This window comes from Oculina patagonica, chromosome 13, assembly GCF_052425735.1.
Source record: "Oculina patagonica isolate OP01 chromosome 13, crgOcupat, whole genome shotgun sequence".
Taxonomy (NCBI): Eukaryota; Metazoa; Cnidaria; class Anthozoa; order Scleractinia; family Oculinidae; genus Oculina; species Oculina patagonica.
In genome coordinates this window covers 37,418,826-37,435,086 of record NC_135770.1, presented here as the reverse complement: position 1 = coordinate 37,435,086, position 16,261 = coordinate 37,418,826, and the positions used below count along the sequence as shown (strand labels likewise).

Here is a 16,261-nt window from a genome sequence, read left to right as displayed (position 1 = left end):
TGTTCTCCCCCATGGTAGGGTGTGGATGCCCCCCCCGGGCTGAAATGGTCGGGTTGTGTCGACCTCTTGTTCCTCTTCATCATCGTTATCACTGTTGTGGTCAAGATCTCGGTCCAAATCAGGGTCCTCGTATCCAAAATCACCACCACCTGTTGCCATCACGTAATTTATATATATTTTCAAATTAAACTTTTCAATTTAACAATAAAACCAATCGAGAGATGGCTGCTGTTCAAGAAAACCTTCGACCGGGACGCGTAGAGAAAACCCTCGGCGCACTGAAAGCCGAGCGAGCTGTAAAACGAATCACTTTTGACCGCACTGAAGCCAATCCAGAGGAAACGTTGTATGTTTCAGTGCCAAAGCTGAACGAAAACGAGGTCATTGTGCCTGGCTCGCTGGCGCTGCGCTTCAACATCGACTTGAGCGGAGGCCATGCCAACAACTTTCTGGTTGACAACGTCAGCCGAGCTCTTGTCGACAAGTTTGTTGTAAAGTATGAAGGCACCGTCGTGCAGGACACGGTGGGCTATGACATCTACAAAATATTTGAGGATTTTTTCCTTTCGCAGGAGGAGCGCGACGACAGGGTGCCAGAGGGCATTCAGAGCGAGGACCTCAACAAAATTCGCTCAAATGCTGGCGATAAGAAAACTTCAGGAGTCGAAGCAGAAAAAAAGCTGAATGAGCTATATGGAAATAAATACCGGATCCGTCTGGATCACCAGATTTTAACTGACCACGGGGCATTTTATCCTCAGGCACTATACAACGATCTTCTGTTCGAACTGAAGCTCGCGGCAGCCGAACATGTTGTAAGAGGCTCAGATGCAACAAAACTGAAATACAAGCTGACAAACATACAGCTAGAGTACGAAATGATAAGAAGCAAGGAAATTGCAGATGAGGCGTTCAGCGCTTACTCGGGCGGCAAAGAGTTCGCTTACGACCACATCCAGCGTGCCGAAGTTGTTACTTTTGCAAAAGGATCCGACACACGTCTGAATCTTAAGGTCAACCCTCAGAGGAGGTCCCTAAAAGGTATCTTGCTACTTTTTATAGAGCAATATGCCAAAGGTGCAAGGATCTCGGAAAAGTACATTAACCCAGACCTTACAAAAGTAAGCGTCACTGTCAACGGCTCGCCAAACATGCTGTACAACAACGGCATCGAAGGAATGGACATTTGGGAAGAAGTTAAAAGATTCTTTATGAAAGAAAAAAAAACGCAGCACATGAACCTGCAAAAGTTTTATACCGAAGACAAGTTCGGCCTTCTGATTGATCTGCGTTCCATGGCTGACCACGAGATGCACGGAAGCGGCACGCGCCTTGTGAACACAAAGGACGGTGTACAGCTTGAGCTAGAGAGGAAAACAAGCGGCTCAGGTAATTTGAACTGCCACATTTACGTAATCAGCGACGCCCAAATGAATATAATTGGCAGGCAGTTAGAATCTGTGCTTTATTAATATACGAACGAAGATGGATCCTTCCAATATTCCCTTCAACGCCCTCATTGTGGGACCAACAAACTCAGGAAAAACAAGGTACGTGGTCAATCAGCTTTGTGGCCCTTTCCGCGGCAAGTTTGACTATATCGTGCTCATATGCCCGACTTTCGCGCACAACAAGACTTATTATCGCTTTGCTGAGGAAGATCCGCGCTTTTATGTTTACATTTGCGAGCAGCACGAGGTTGAATCTTGGTTAAAGCTTTCAAGATTTCTTTTTGAGGGTGCGAACACGCTTATCATCCTCGACGACTGCGCTGCTTCGAAAGATGTAAAAGGGCGAACGGGGGAGTTGGTGAATCTTGCTTTCTCTGCTCGCCACGCAGGTTTGAGCGTATGGGTGCTGACTCAAAAAATGACAAGCATTACATCCTCATTCCGCGAAAATGTTGCGGCAATCGTTTTCTTTTACACCCCCTCTGCCAAGACCACGAAGGCAATCTTTGAGGATTACGCTGGCGAACTTTCCCATGAAGATTACAAAGAAGTCATTTCAAAGCTGAAAAAAAATAAGTTTTCGCATCTTGTTATTTCTCATCGCCACCCTTACGGCACAGAATTTTTTTATTGAACATATTTTTTAGAGTAATAAATGGCTGACCCGTTCGCAACTTCCACTGATATCACTGCAAGTGAACGAATTATGTTGGAAACGTCCGTAATGGAAATGCTAGAACCTGAACCAGGCAGTATGCCGTCAGAGATGCAAGCAGCGGGACCTGACATTCCAGCTTTACGTGAACAGCTTGCAAGACTTGTTTCAACAGGCAAGTCTAAAGAAGCAATCGGTGTGCAGCTAACTCACGATCAGGTAAAGCGCTTGACCGACAAAGACGTCGAAAAGTACTTCAAGAGGTACGAAGCGTATGTTGGGGCCAAGACCACAGAAAATCTTATCGACAGCGCGCTCACTCTTTTTACGAAAGCCGCAAGTCTGTTCGTGCCCTTAAAAAATATTGAAGCTTTGCAAAAAGAGCTTAAAAATGACTACATCATCAACAACGAGCTTTCCAATCTTGTCGGCGGTTTGTCTTTCAAATACGGCAAGTTTCTTGCTCCAGCTTCTGTTGCTTTGATAACGGCAAAGCACATTGATTACAGCACAGCACCACAAGCGACTCTAGAAAGCGAGCATAAAGATCTTCCTGAGTAAATTACTAAGCAATGCTAAGAAAATGCTAAGTAATTACTGAACAATGCTCATTAAATGCTGACCAAAAAAGTTTGCTAAGCATTTTTCATTTAAATATTATTATTTTTTCTAATAAATGGCGGACCCTGAAACACAAATACCGAGCGAACCTGCAGTTGTTCAAGAAAACGTTCCACAAGTCACTTCAACAACTCCTGCAACAAAACCTGCCAAAAATCCAAAGCGAGTGGCTGCTGGCAAGCTTGCAGCTGAAAAAACAAAACAGGCTCGTGAAGCACAGAAAAAAGCTTCTATCGAGGCTGCTGCAATAATTGCAAAAGAAAAGGAAAAGAAATCTGCATCTGCAAAGCGAAATGTAACACCACCGGCCGTAACGGAACCAGCTCCGCCCGAGGCTCAGCCGCAATCAAGCGGTCTCACCACAAATCAATGGATATCTTTGCTTGGTATCGGCGTTGCAATCGTTACAACTTATGTGAAACGCGAAGACATAAAAGCCTTTATAAACGAAAAAAGAAGTCCAACATTTAAATCTCCGCCAACTCTTATAACTGATGACACACCAGTTACAGCAGAAAGTATTGGAAGGGTTGCAACGCGTTCTTCAGACACGCGCCAAACGGGCTCTAGAATTCCGCAACCAACAAAACAAAATGGCTCAAAAAGAGGAATCCGTCCGATGGATTAAAAAAATTATTAAATAATTTTCATTTAAACATTTGATTTTAAAAGTATACAAAACACGATGACCGACACGAAGACATACACTATGCCTGACCCAATGGATTTTGGAAGCTTTGTTTTGTTGGGTCTCTGTGCCGAGTTCTTTGGGAAATTCTTCGAAGAAGATGAGGCACGAGCAACAGCTGCTTTGGAAGGGACAAAAGCCTTTTTTAACCAGCTGAAACCAGAAGAATTAAAAAATTTTATTGCTATTGATGAAAAAACTGTGGAAAGTTTAAACAGGCAGTATGAGGATTTAATAAAACTTGAAAAAGAGTATGAAAAAATAGAAAATGAAGAAAAAAGAAAAGAGAAGATTGAAGAAGCAAAAAGTTTGATGTGTGCTGAAATGGAAAAAATCTTTAATTCCATGTGGCATGATGTGTTTGTCCAACTAAAGTTTTTAAGAAAGTGATTTCTGTTTTACTTTCTGACTTCAGCAATTAACTTTTTTTTTATTAGAACTCTTTGATGAGATTAAAAGAATTCATAAAATTATTTTTCAATTTAAATATTTATTTTTATTTTATAACAAACACCATGTCTGACAACAAACTCGTAAAAACACTCATGGATGCCGCGACTCTCACTGGCCTTGCCGCCGGAATCGGCTGGGCTGCCAAAAAAGTTGTAAAAGAAAACTTCACATCCGACCCAAGCAGCAGTTTTATGAACTATGTAAAGTTCACAGCCGTCATGGCTGGCAGCGTTGCACTTAAACAGTATCTCGAGGACCAGAAAATTCTCCCCACCAATTAAAAAAAAATATCATAATATAAGAACAAAAACACACAATGGCAAGCATCGCGATTATGGCTGGCGGAGCTATCTTGAACGCTGCTGCTTTCATTGGCGGCAACTACCTTGCTCGAGCTTTGGGTGGTGGAGATGACGCCGCTTTGAAAGAAAAAGAAAGGCACGACAAAGCTCTAGAGGCTTACCAGGCAGCTTACGCTAAATACTCTCGCGACCGCACCAAGCTCCTCGACTGGATACAGACCAACGCGGAAATAAAAGAGCAGGCCAAACAGAACTTCACAAACACTGACTACGCTTTCAAACTCTACAACCAGGCACATCCTGACAAACAAATGATTCCTCCGAAAGAGCCCAAGTTCTCTGATTTTTATCAGCCAAGCGAGCAGCAGAAACAAGGTGAACTGATGTTTGTTGGCGCAGGCGCTCTTGCTCTTGGGTACGCTGCCTTTCGGTTTCTTTAAACGTTTCTTTTTTTTCTTGTATACACAGTCACGTTGTGACACACGCACGAAGTGCTCGCATGGATGCAAAGATCTCAAAAGTCTACTATAGCCCCCAGGGCTATTGGAAGGGAATTGCTGCGATAAAAAAATTAGCCGAGGCTGCCAAGGTTTCCGAAGATGCCGCAAAAAAGTGGCTAGTTAAGCAGGCCCTTTGGCAGATCTACCTTCCGGCACCACGATACGTTCCTCGCCCAAAATTCGATGTTTCTTCTCCAAACGCGGTCCACCAGGCGGACCTTCTTTTTCTGCCACACGACAAACTGCCGCGAGGGCGAAAAGTTTACAAATACGCGCTGACTGTTGTTGACGTTGCCAGCCGTTTCAAAGAGGCCGAGCCTTTGACCTCCAAAGATTCAACTGAGGTTGCAAAAGGTTTTCAGACAATTTACAGGCGAAGTGCACTAAAATGGCCACAGATGCTGCAAGTTGACCCTGGTCGCGAATTCATGGGCGCTGTTACCAAAGAAATGGAAAATCACAAAACCTATATTAGACGCGGGCGTGTTAATATCCACAGAGATCAAGCTATTGTTGAACGTTTTAATCAAACACTGGCAGGGCGCCTGTTTGGTTATCAGTACGGTGTCGAGATGAACCTGCCATCTGGCCAGCGGTCGACAGCGTGGGTAAAAAGGCTTCCCGAAGTTGTTACCGCTCTGAACAACGAAGTAACCAGTCTTACTGGCAAGAAACCTGCTGCTGCAATCAAAGAAAAGGCTGTTTCGTCCAAGCCGTCCTCAAAATATACAAGACCTGTTGGCTAGAAAGAAAAAAAAATACCCTCTCTCGTTAATGTGCGCTATCTCTACCAACCTGGCGAGCTAGAAGGCGGCGTAAAAAGGGCAACAGATCCGATTTGGTCATTAAAAGTCTACAGCATCGAAAGGTCTGTTACTAAACCTGATCAGCCAGTGCTTTATTACTTGCACGATGGCCCCAAGCGCGGCTTTGTGCGTGAAGAATTGCTTATTATTCCTCCAAATACACAGTTACCACCAAGCACTTAGTGCTTGAGCCCCTTGGGCTCAGAAAAGCTCTAAACGTTCTGTTTATGTCGGCTTATATCCGTAAGCATTTGTATGTATCCCATCATCCGCTATCCATCGCTTTGAGTCAAATGGCGACAGCGATTTTTTGTTGACCACTATAGAATACATCTCGTGGCCCTCGCTTCTTAGCATGTGCATTTCGTGAAAGCTCTCTTTGTTTTGAAAAAGTGTATCTTTGAAGTTTTTGTGATTTATCTTATTTTTTATCACACATTTTTTCACACCCTTCGCTTTTTTGATATTTTTTTCGGGTTTCACAGGCACCGTTTCACGGTCACTCTGCACTTTTTCTGTCATTATTGAGTACATTTTCGGCCTCAAACATACACATTCTGAAATAGTGTGAAGCACTGGAAAAAGTTCTTTTGTAATCTTGCACTCTTCTTCTATCGCGCACTCGTCTTTCATTTTGCCTAAAACTTTCTTGTTTTTAGATGAAAAAAGTGGATTTTTTTTCGGATATCCGCTTGTGTCATACTCGTCAATGTTTTTTGCCATGTCCGCGTAAAAGTCTTCTGTTTCTATCTCAAGCAAAAGACTGTCGGTGTCCGTGTAAAGCAACTCGCATTTCGACCCATACTCCTTTTTCAGGTGGTTGTAATAAAAGTCATACATGCATATCTTACTTACATCGAGGATAGTCATTCCTGTGTAGACCGGCTTGTTGAGAAAAAGCCTGCTTTTGTGCATGTCTATTCCAACCAAATCGTTTGAAAACATTACATGCCTTGAATACAATGGGCTGGCAACCAGTTTTCTTATTTTGTATTTTTCGTCGCTCCGAACTATTTTTATGTCTACTCGGTTTCTCAAGTTTTCCATTGTTTTCCCGAAAACAGAGTTATTCATGAGCTTGTAAAAGTTCTTTTCAAAGACACTTTTTGCTTTTTTCCTGAATTCTGTGTTCATTCGGATATACGGCTCCATCCACGCCTCTTGTTCAAACTCCAAAACCCTGTGCACCTTTTTGAGCTTCATTCCTTGTTTCAGATAAAACTGCAGGTTTCTGTAATGCACAACGTAATTGGTTTTGTTTTCGAGAGTCAATACGAGCTTTTTGCTGTCTGGCAGTTTCAAATCAAGATCTTTTATTATTTTTTTCTGGTAAGGTGAAAACTTTTCTTCGTTTATTTTCTTTTTCTCTGGTGCTAATGGATAGCTGTTGTGGGCTCTGTGCAGTTTGGCGGGGTATTCAAGGTCTACCTCCAAAATCCATCCAGCTTTTGCTTGCTCCTTTTTTGTCATTATTTCTTTTTCTGTTGGCATTACCTTTTTCCATCTAAAACCGCTTTTCGGCAGTGGTTTGCTCATTGCCCAGCCGTAAAGGTTATTCGCATCAAGGTACGTTATGTATTTTTTGGGCTGGCTCGGGTCAAAGCCCTCGACATATGGATTGTTCGCCTTTGCGTATCTCTTGCTGACCATTGAAATTCCGCCTCTTATTCCCCTTTCCACAAAGCTATGCATTTCATAGTCCGTGAGTAGCTCAAGCTCCACGCGTGTCTTTTTCAAGAGCGCGTCCCAAGAAAGGCCTGGCGACGTGTAATAGTGGGCTGGGTCGAGGCCATACTTCTCAAGGCATAATTTTCGAAAGTTCTCAAAAACGTCGGCTAACAGAGTCACGTCTGTTTTAACATACAAATCGTGGTAGTCTCCGAGATTTCGGCAGCCAAAGGTTTTCCACACTTTTTGAGCGTGTGCATACTCTTCGTCTGTTATGTGCTCGTCGTTCAGCTTGCTGTAAAACTTCTCTTTTTCTGGCAAACTTGTTTCTTTGAATCTTTCCCAAGAGTCTATGTACTCGTAAGGGTAGATTCCCTTTTTGAAAAGAAGTTCGTAATTTTCTTTAGAAATAGATTTTGTTATTTCTAATGCCTCTTTTGGCATGCCTTTTACAAGTGAATCAAGGCTTCCTTGTAGGAAGTTTAAGCTGTCAATGAACCTTAAGCCGCCCAGTGAAAATGTGATGTATTTTTCCATGTTGTTTGCAACACATTTTACCTCTTTCTGGGCCTCTTTTGAAATCTTTGACATCGCCTGCATTAAATGGTGCGCGTCATAGCCCCTCAGGTTGTGAAATACAACTGGTATTTGGATCGTCTTTGGGTTTATTCGCATCAACAGGTTGCACAAGTTGTGCGCTGCTCCTCGGTACTTCCCTGTTATGTGGCAATGGTCCTTTACCACATCTTTGTAGCTTGGCTGGATAAGCGGCTTGCGGCAAGCCAGGCAATTTTCTTGGTTTTTTGCGGCCTCTTTGTGTTCTTTTTTTGTCAACTTTTTCAGCTCATAGTGATGGGCCACCCTGCAAGCCAGGCAATTTTCTTGGTTTTTTGCGGCCTCTTTTTGTTCTTTTTTTGTCAACTTTTTCAGCTCACAGCTATGGTCCTCCTTAAGGTTTCTCGCCTCTTTTTCCTTTTTGTAATAACATTTTTTGTGCATCTGCCCAAAGTAATCAAGAGTTTTTTTCTTTTCATTCCCAATCCAAACCGGCAACGAGTCTAAAAAGTTTTGTTTCATCAACGGGTCTTCGCAAATGTGGCAAACGGTTGCTTTTTTGAATTTTTCCCAGTCTTTCCAAGTCATAACAATTGGGCTTTGATTTGACAATTCATGCCTTATTTGTCGCTCTTCGCTTAAAAGGCAGTTCAAAAACACTTCCATGGGTTTTTCTCCTCTGTAAACAAAGGGCTTTTTTATTTTTCCGTCACTCCTCACAACAGTATAAGAAAAACTACACGCCTCGTGCTGTTCTGTCTTTTCCGTGTGGCTTTTTTGCTTCAAGTCTTCCAGTTCTTCTCCTTTATCTTTTATCTTCTGGCGGTCTTCTGACGTTTCGCGTTTACATCCTTGCATCTTTCTTAACAATGCCTCACAGTCTGCGTAAATCACAAAAGGCACTTTCATTTGCTTGTGGTAGTTTTTAAAATAAAGGGTGTTGTTCCCCTCTTCCGGCATCTCGATCCTTGTCGGCCTGCCATTAACTCCATTGCAATATTTTTCGTGGTTCTCGAGCAAATCTGCTCTTGAAAAACCGGTCAAGCACAACATGCAAAAGTGTTTTTTGTTGTGTGATTTGCTCTGATCGTAAAGCAGTGCGCTTACTCTTTTTACAAAACAGTAGTGCTGGGTTTCGCCCGACTCAATTAACATAAGACAAATACGGGAAATGCTTTTTTCTTTTTCGCTAATTCTGAGTGGAATCACACGGCCATCCACCCATCCAAAGACGTTCATTGCGAGTTTTGGGTTTTTCGCCTCAAGCCTGTCAAGCTGTTTTAGGGGTGTTGGAAAATCGATTCCGCTGTAGTCTATCCCGTCATCGGCTGGGTACTTGCTTGGCCTTTGGGCGTCTTTCCCATCTTTGGGAGGAAATAGCGCCGCCCTTAGTGCCCATTTTAGACACTGGTTGTCCTTGTTTCGGACGTTTATAATGGCTTTCTTTTTTGCCAATTTTGGGGGCAATGGCAAGTAAGTTCCACCTCGCAATGGCTGATAACGCGCAACGTTGATGTACGCCTCAGTTATTCTTTCAATAACCCAGCCTGAGCCTCTTTCCGACCAAGCCTCGATTTCTCCCTTTGCTTTTTCAATAAAATTGTCAAAATTTGGTTTTATTTCATCTTTTTTGTATTCTGTGAAAACGTGGGGTTCTCTTTCTCTGAAATAGTGGCTCATGTGCTGAGTAACACCGTTTGTTTCTTTTGAAAACTTTACTTCAAGCCCAAAGCTGGCTTTTATGCTTTTTAAGTCTTCAATTTCGCTTTCTAACAAATCGGAAAACTTTTTTTTGTTTTTTCTTGCAAATTTGTACAGATCTTTGTTGTTTTGGTCATTTTCGGGAATTGACATTTTCCATACACGGAGCCATTCGTTGAAATCTGTTTGGGCCAGTAAAAAAGTTAAATTTCTTTGGGGGTTTCTTTGAAATTCACGGATGTTTTCCTCCATCATAGCTTGCAAAACTTCTGACGAATATCTTGCGGCAGCCATCTGTTGTATATGCCAAAGAAAAATATTTGTTCAATTGGAAAATAAATCTAGCGCACTATGTTGCTGCGGGCCGTTAGAGGTGCCGCCGAAAGCCTTTTTTGTAACTCGTGGCGCAAGAGGGATAAAAAAGCGGCTTGCGATCCGCACTCAAGTCTTTTTGTCAATTAAAAGTTTGTATTTATAAGGTAATAATGCAACCAAACAACGACTGGTACACAGTGGGGTCAAGTGAAACTGCTTCGGGAAGTTAAAGCAGTCAAAGGCCTTTTTTTTGTTACTTGTGGCGCAAGAGGGATAAAAAAGCGGCTTGCGATCCGCACACACACATGTACGTTAGGAGTTATGGGCGCAAACACGCAAACCGTGTGACAAGGAGCGAGGCGAGCCGAGTGAGTTGTCACACGGTTTGCGGGTTTGCGCCATAACTCCTAACGTTCATGTGTGTGCACTTGAATTTGTAGACATCCAAGTCTCGTAAAACCACAAGCAGCCCAAGCTCTCTCTATGAACCGCACAAACCACATCGCATCGAATTATAAGGTTTGTATGGGATTTCCTACAAAGCATCCATGGAGGTAATTACAAGTGAGAATTCTCAATAAAAATGGTTTCCCTTAATCCCTTAAACTAAAAATCGGAAATAAAAAGTCGCTTAAATCACGTTTAATACTGATCGGTAAAATAACTGCACCAGACAAGCGAGCAGCACATTTTCATTGAGAACTTTCACTTTTCATGGATTTCTTGTAAGAAATCCCATACCTACTTATTTGTGCGGTTCATAAAGAGGGCTTGGGCTGCCTTTGATAAAACTGCCTTTGATTATGTTTGATCCAAATTTTTTGGTTAAAAAGTCTTGCTTCGTAACCAGAAAACGCGAGAAAAGGGGAATTTTTTTTGTCGATAAGTTAAAAAACGTGCTCCACAGACTAGCTTTTTCTTCTTGATGTGTCTAGCCTGACAAGTTCTGCTATTTACATTAATTCCAGTTAAAAATCAAAGACATTTTCTCAAGTGATGTCTACATTATTATAGGCTTTTTTATTGAAATAAAGATGGCTAATACCGGTTTCCAGCATTTTTCGGGCACTTTTACTTTGATTGATTAGTACTACCAATCCTTTATAGTTGTACGACTAACACACAACTGCTCGCTTATTTTAGTTGAAAGGGACAGGTTGAAAAACCCTTTTTGTTTCGGCGAGGGCTGTTACTTCTAATTTGAGCCTACAAGGAAATCTTCGAACCCACGACAGTTTACCCACGACCCGCGACAATTTACCCGCGACCCGCGCCGATTAGATTATTATTCCTACTGCTGAGGACCTGTCAGCTGACCTGTATCACGCGTTAAGTGTAACGCAAGTTTCACTCTTCTCTGCTTGCACCTTTGAGTACCTTTTTCTACCAACTGAATCAAAACCCTATACCAAGGAAAAATAAAACTGTTTACATTGTTAAATTCATGAAATTCATGAGTTGTCTCATAAAGAAGCTCTTTGATTGATTGCTTGGTTTGATGGCATATTAGTTCACTGAAATTCCTGTGCTACTGCGGACAGAAAAACCGTAAGAAGTTTACAAACTAAAGAAAAAGATATGCGACTCTCGGCTCCTACTCTACGATTCTGTTATTCAGCCACCTCGACTCATTTAGTGTTCATGTGTCGGAGGTACATTACAATGAACACCATTGTTGAAATTGATACTGTCTGCGACATGAAAGTGCTCTCCGAATGTTCAGATTGTGATTCTACGACTGTGTATACGACTTCGTTCTTGTCGTCCTTTTGAGACTAAGCAACTTCCTAAAGTTTAGGCATGTTAAATGACGAGAGTTGTATTTCAGTAATATTTTGCATGCGCCCTTTCACGGATCTGACGGATGACAGGAAGCCAAAGGCCTCAATCAGAATGGCCGGAACGAGTAACTACAGTCGGAATCATTCAACGTTAGCTAAACCCATCGACTATAAATTAACGTGCTGTCTTAATATGTGATATTGATACTTACCTTCATACACAAACCGTGCGCTAGCTTTTAACTCAAAGTGTTTTGCAAACACATGTAACTCTGCAAACTGTCCGGAAAACGATCCCTACTAGTTAGATGTTACGTATCCTGGGGGGGGGGGGGGGCGAGGAGTACTTTCTTATATGAGCTATATAGGTATCTGCGGCCCCAAACGGTATAGTTTTTGAGCCGTGACGGTCGAAAATAGGAAATAGATTTTTAGCATTTTGATCTAAAATAGGGTATGTTTTTCTTTTTACTCAGGCCTGGCATTGGGAATGTTGTTTACAAGGAGCTATTTTCCCCCGTACAATTGGCAAATTTCAAGACCTTCTCAAATGTTGACATAAATGGAAGTCATTCCTGGTTAGCTGAAGTCATTTATTAGTCGAGCCTGGACTAATTTTAGAGGTCTTTCATTTTTAGCTTAGGTCTGAAATAAGGGATGAAAAATCACAGACCTTGGTCTTGGTCTCAGGATAAGAGTTTTAAGGTTTATGCAGCACACTAACTTTTCGCGCATGTAAACACATTATTAGGCAAATTAGATTCTGAAAACGTAGAACATTTTCTCCTGGGGGATCTAAATTGTGACATGCAATCCAAAGACAATGCTAATGTGAAAGCTCTTCTAAACATAACAGATATTTATGGATTGGAACAACTCATTAATGAACCTACCAGAATTACACCTACTACAAGTACTTTAATTGATCTGATTTTCACAAATCGGGCAGAGAATGTGTATTGTTCAGGGGTGTCTCATGTCGCCATAAGTGATCACAGTTTAGTTTATGCATATCGAAAAATTTCAATTCCCACTTTCTCCAAAGGAGTTAACTTGATAACATATAGACAGTTTAAACATTTTAAAAGCGCAAATTTCTATGCGGATATTTTAGCCCAACCCTGGGATGATATAAAGAAATTGTATGATCCTAATGATATGTGGAGGAGGTGGAAAGAATTATTCCTGAATGTGTATGTGAAAAGCACGCACCGATGAAGACCAAACGGACACGAGATTCTAAATCACCATGGATAACCACTATTTTAAAAAAGCGGATGAATTTCAGAAACCGCCTCAAAAGAAAGGCTATTAAGACAAAGGATCCATTTATTTGGAACCAATTTCGAATGGTTAAAAATCAAGTGAATTGGCTGAATTGGGAAATTAATAGCGCTAAAAAAGTGTATTACGAAAATGCCTTCAACAATTGTTGTGGGGATCAAAGGAAAACATGGAAAACAATCAATGAACTGACCTCACGAAAATCCAATAAAACTGTTATTAATGAGATGGAATATAGTGGGGTAAATTCTGAAGATCAAACAGATATAGCAGAAATGCTAAACTCCTTTTTCACAGAAGTTGGGTCAAGCCTTAGAGGAGACGTAACAGAAGTTGATAAATCCTTCGACGAATTTCTTACAGCAACTGATAAAAATTTTGTTTGTGAAAAAACAACACCTACACGTGTTTTTGCATTACTATCAAAGCTTTGTAGGTCAAAGGCAAAGGATTAGATAATATTTCAGCGAAACTTCTAAGGGAATGTCCTGATTTACTGGCGGAATCTCTCACTCATATATTTAATCAATCCCTAATGACGGGTATCTTTCCCGATGAGTGGAAATCTGCCAGAGTCACTCCATTGTATAAAAATTCTGGGAAGCGTTCTGATCCGACGAATTATCGGCCAATATCAGTAATTCCAGTTGTGGCCAAAGTCTTTGAACGGATAATCTACGATCAACTTTATCATTATTTAACAAAAAACAACTTTCTCTCGTGCCATCAATCAATCTGGTTTTCGGTCTCTGCATTCCACGCTCACCGCACTTATCGAAGCTACAGATAGCTGGGCCTTGGATTTAGACCGTGGTCTTGTTAATGCCGTAGTCTTTTTAGATCTCAAAAAGGCATTTGATACAGTAGATCACGATATTTTGTTGCGAAAATCGCAATACTATGGGATTTGTTGGACCAGTCATCAATGGTTTGCTTCTTATTTAGATAATCGAACACAGATTTGTCACATTAATTCTTGTAAGTCAACTCCGAAATGTCTAAGATGTGGTGTTCCCCAGGGAACAATTTTGGGACCTCTTCTGTTTTTGATATATATTTAAAATGATTTACCACACTGTCTGACATATTCGGAACCCAGAATGTACGCAGATGATACTAGCCTAACACTTGCTAGCACTGACATTGAGCATATAAATTATCGCCTTAATCACGACCTGAGAAATGTGTACGAATGGCTGTCTGCTAACAAGCTCACTCTAAATATGACGAAAACTGAGTTTATGCTTATTGCATCAAGGCAGAAGTTATCACAATTTACGGAAAGTCCCTCTCTTACTATAAATGAGAACGCAATAGAACAAGTAACCTCCGCTAAATCCCTCGGAGTTTATGTTGATCAAAATATAAACTGGGAGTGTCATATTGAAAACATTTCTAAGAAGATAGCTTGTGCCATTGGTGCAATTAAACGAATTCGGCATCTCACTCCATTTAATATTTTAATCAAAGTTTATAATAGCCTTATTCAACCACAATATTTGATTATTGCAACGTAGTGTGGGGAAGCTGTAACAAGGGCCTTTCTGAAAAACTGCAAAGGCTTCAAAACCGCGCAGCTCGTACCCTAATGTCTGCGAGCTATGATAGTAACTTAGATGATTTGTCCCGGACACTGGGGTGGCGAAGACTCTATTATCAAAGATTGGAACAGAAGTCTATCCTAATGTTTAAAACATTACATGGTATGACTCCTGATTATTTGAGATCAAGATTCGTATATCGTGACGATGTTAGTGCTTATCGTTTAAGGAATACCGAAAACAAATTAGTTCTTCCACAACCTCGAACTGATTATCTCAAGAAAAGTTTTTCGTACAGCGGAGCTCAGTTGTGGAACAACTTACCTATAGACCTAAGACAAGCATCTTCACTGGCCGATTTCAAATCTAAATTAAGTCGGCACAGTTTAAAGTAATATCTAAATTTTAAGTAAATTTTAGACACGGCCTCCATGAAAAGCAGACTTTTCTTCTTTTTTTTTTGTTATTTGAATTTGTTGTTATCAAATTTTTGTAGTTAGTTAGATAGGTAGATAGTCCAGTAACTTAATTGACTGATGGAAAAACCGTGTATAAATAAAGTTATCTTATCTTATCTTATCTAATCTTACTCCCACAAGAAATTTTAGGGAGTACCCCACCCCTCACCCCCCCCCCCCCACACACACACACATTACCTCCAAGGCAGACACCTCTCTTACACGGACAGTTGGGGCCGGTCCCGATCCCTCTTGGGGAGAATGGACTGTATTGAAACATTTCCACCGGGAAAACGGGACTACCTTTCCACCTTTTCCTTTTATTTCTGAAATTTCCCAGTCGAACAAACCAAAAAGGCGTGGCTTTTTACCATTTTCAAAAAATTTCCGGAAATTCCAGTTGGGATGTAAATGGAACACGACTTTTTGGTTCGTTTTACTAGTTTACTTTTGGGTTACTTACCGTATTTATTCGATTAAGCACCCTGGACGCTTATTAAACTTTTGGATCTTGAGAGTGGGCGCTTATTCGAGGCAGGGCGCTTATTAAATTTTCACCATTTCCAGCAAATAGTAAGTATATTTTGCAACAAAAAAATACTGAAATAATAACAAAACGCGAAGATGTACAAAAGCAGAATTTTAACTGTTCATTGAAAGTTTGGGCTGCCTGTGTTGTGATCTGATACAGTGGAACCTTAACAAGCCTCTATATAACGAAATCCGCGGTAAAACAAACGGTATTCTTCAGCCCGTCCAAAGTTACAGTAAAATGTATGGAACAGTGCCTCGATATAAACGAACCTCGATATAATGAAATCAAACGTACCGTAATGATTCGATTTAGCGCCCGGGGCGCTTATTTACTTTTGGCACCTCGAGGAAGGGCGCTTATTCGAGACAAGGCGCTTATTCGGGACAGGGCGCTTATTTAATATTTTGAGAAACAACCAAAAGTTCTCAACAAAACTTCAATAAATATTAAAATAACTAACAATAACAGAAACTGTAACAGTAAAAAATTGTTGAAAGTTTAGTTACTTTTGAAGGAATTGTTCATTTTAGCAGTAAATATATACCAGTTATGCAACGCTTTCGAGTGGTATACTATGGAATATCCCACGAGTCACTTGTATTTTTTCGGTATACACACGAGCCTTTAGGCGAGTGTGTATACGAAGAAAATACAAGTGAAAAGTGGGATATTCCATAGTATACAACGAGAAAGTGTTGTGTAACTATTTTATACCATGCCATAGAAAATACGCTTACTAAATTTCATCGAGAATATGATCGCAGCGCACGATGGGAAGGTTGGGTTGAATACCGTCGAATATACAACGGCTTTCCTGTATTCTGATTGGCTGTATTTTCTATGGCATGGTATAAATACATGTACGGTACGGTGACTTCAGTAGGGGCAGTTATCCACAATTGGGGCACTTATTAGAATAGGGGCGCTTATAAGAATGGGGGCGCTTA

At 41.0% G+C, this 16,261-nt stretch overlaps 2 protein-coding genes across 2 annotated transcripts in view; one reads left to right on the top strand and one right to left on the bottom strand.

The window, feature by feature from the left end:
- The first annotated feature begins 221 nt into the window (after positions 1-221).
- LOC144637189 (uncharacterized) lies at positions 222-1,472 on the top strand. Its single transcript, XM_078496321.1, has one exon. The coding sequence runs from the start codon at positions 222-224 to the stop codon at positions 1,470-1,472; it is 1,251 nt and encodes a 416-aa protein (XP_078352447.1).
- Positions 1,473-1,815: 343 nt separating this feature from the next.
- LOC144634432 (dehydrogenase/reductase SDR family member 7-like) overlaps positions 1,816-16,261 on the bottom strand; it is a 113,912-nt gene continuing 99,466 nt past the window's right edge. Inside the window, exon 9 of the mRNA XM_078493384.1 lies at positions 1,816-1,827. The gene's annotated coding sequence lies outside the window, so the exon portion shown is untranslated. The remainder of the gene's footprint in view (positions 1,828-16,261) is intronic.

Bases quoted from the DNA above. Each gene is read 5' to 3' on its own strand.
- LOC144637189 (XM_078496321.1), top strand. From the start codon at position 222: ATGGCTGCTGTTCAAGAAAACCTTCGACCGGGACGCGTAGAGAAAACC.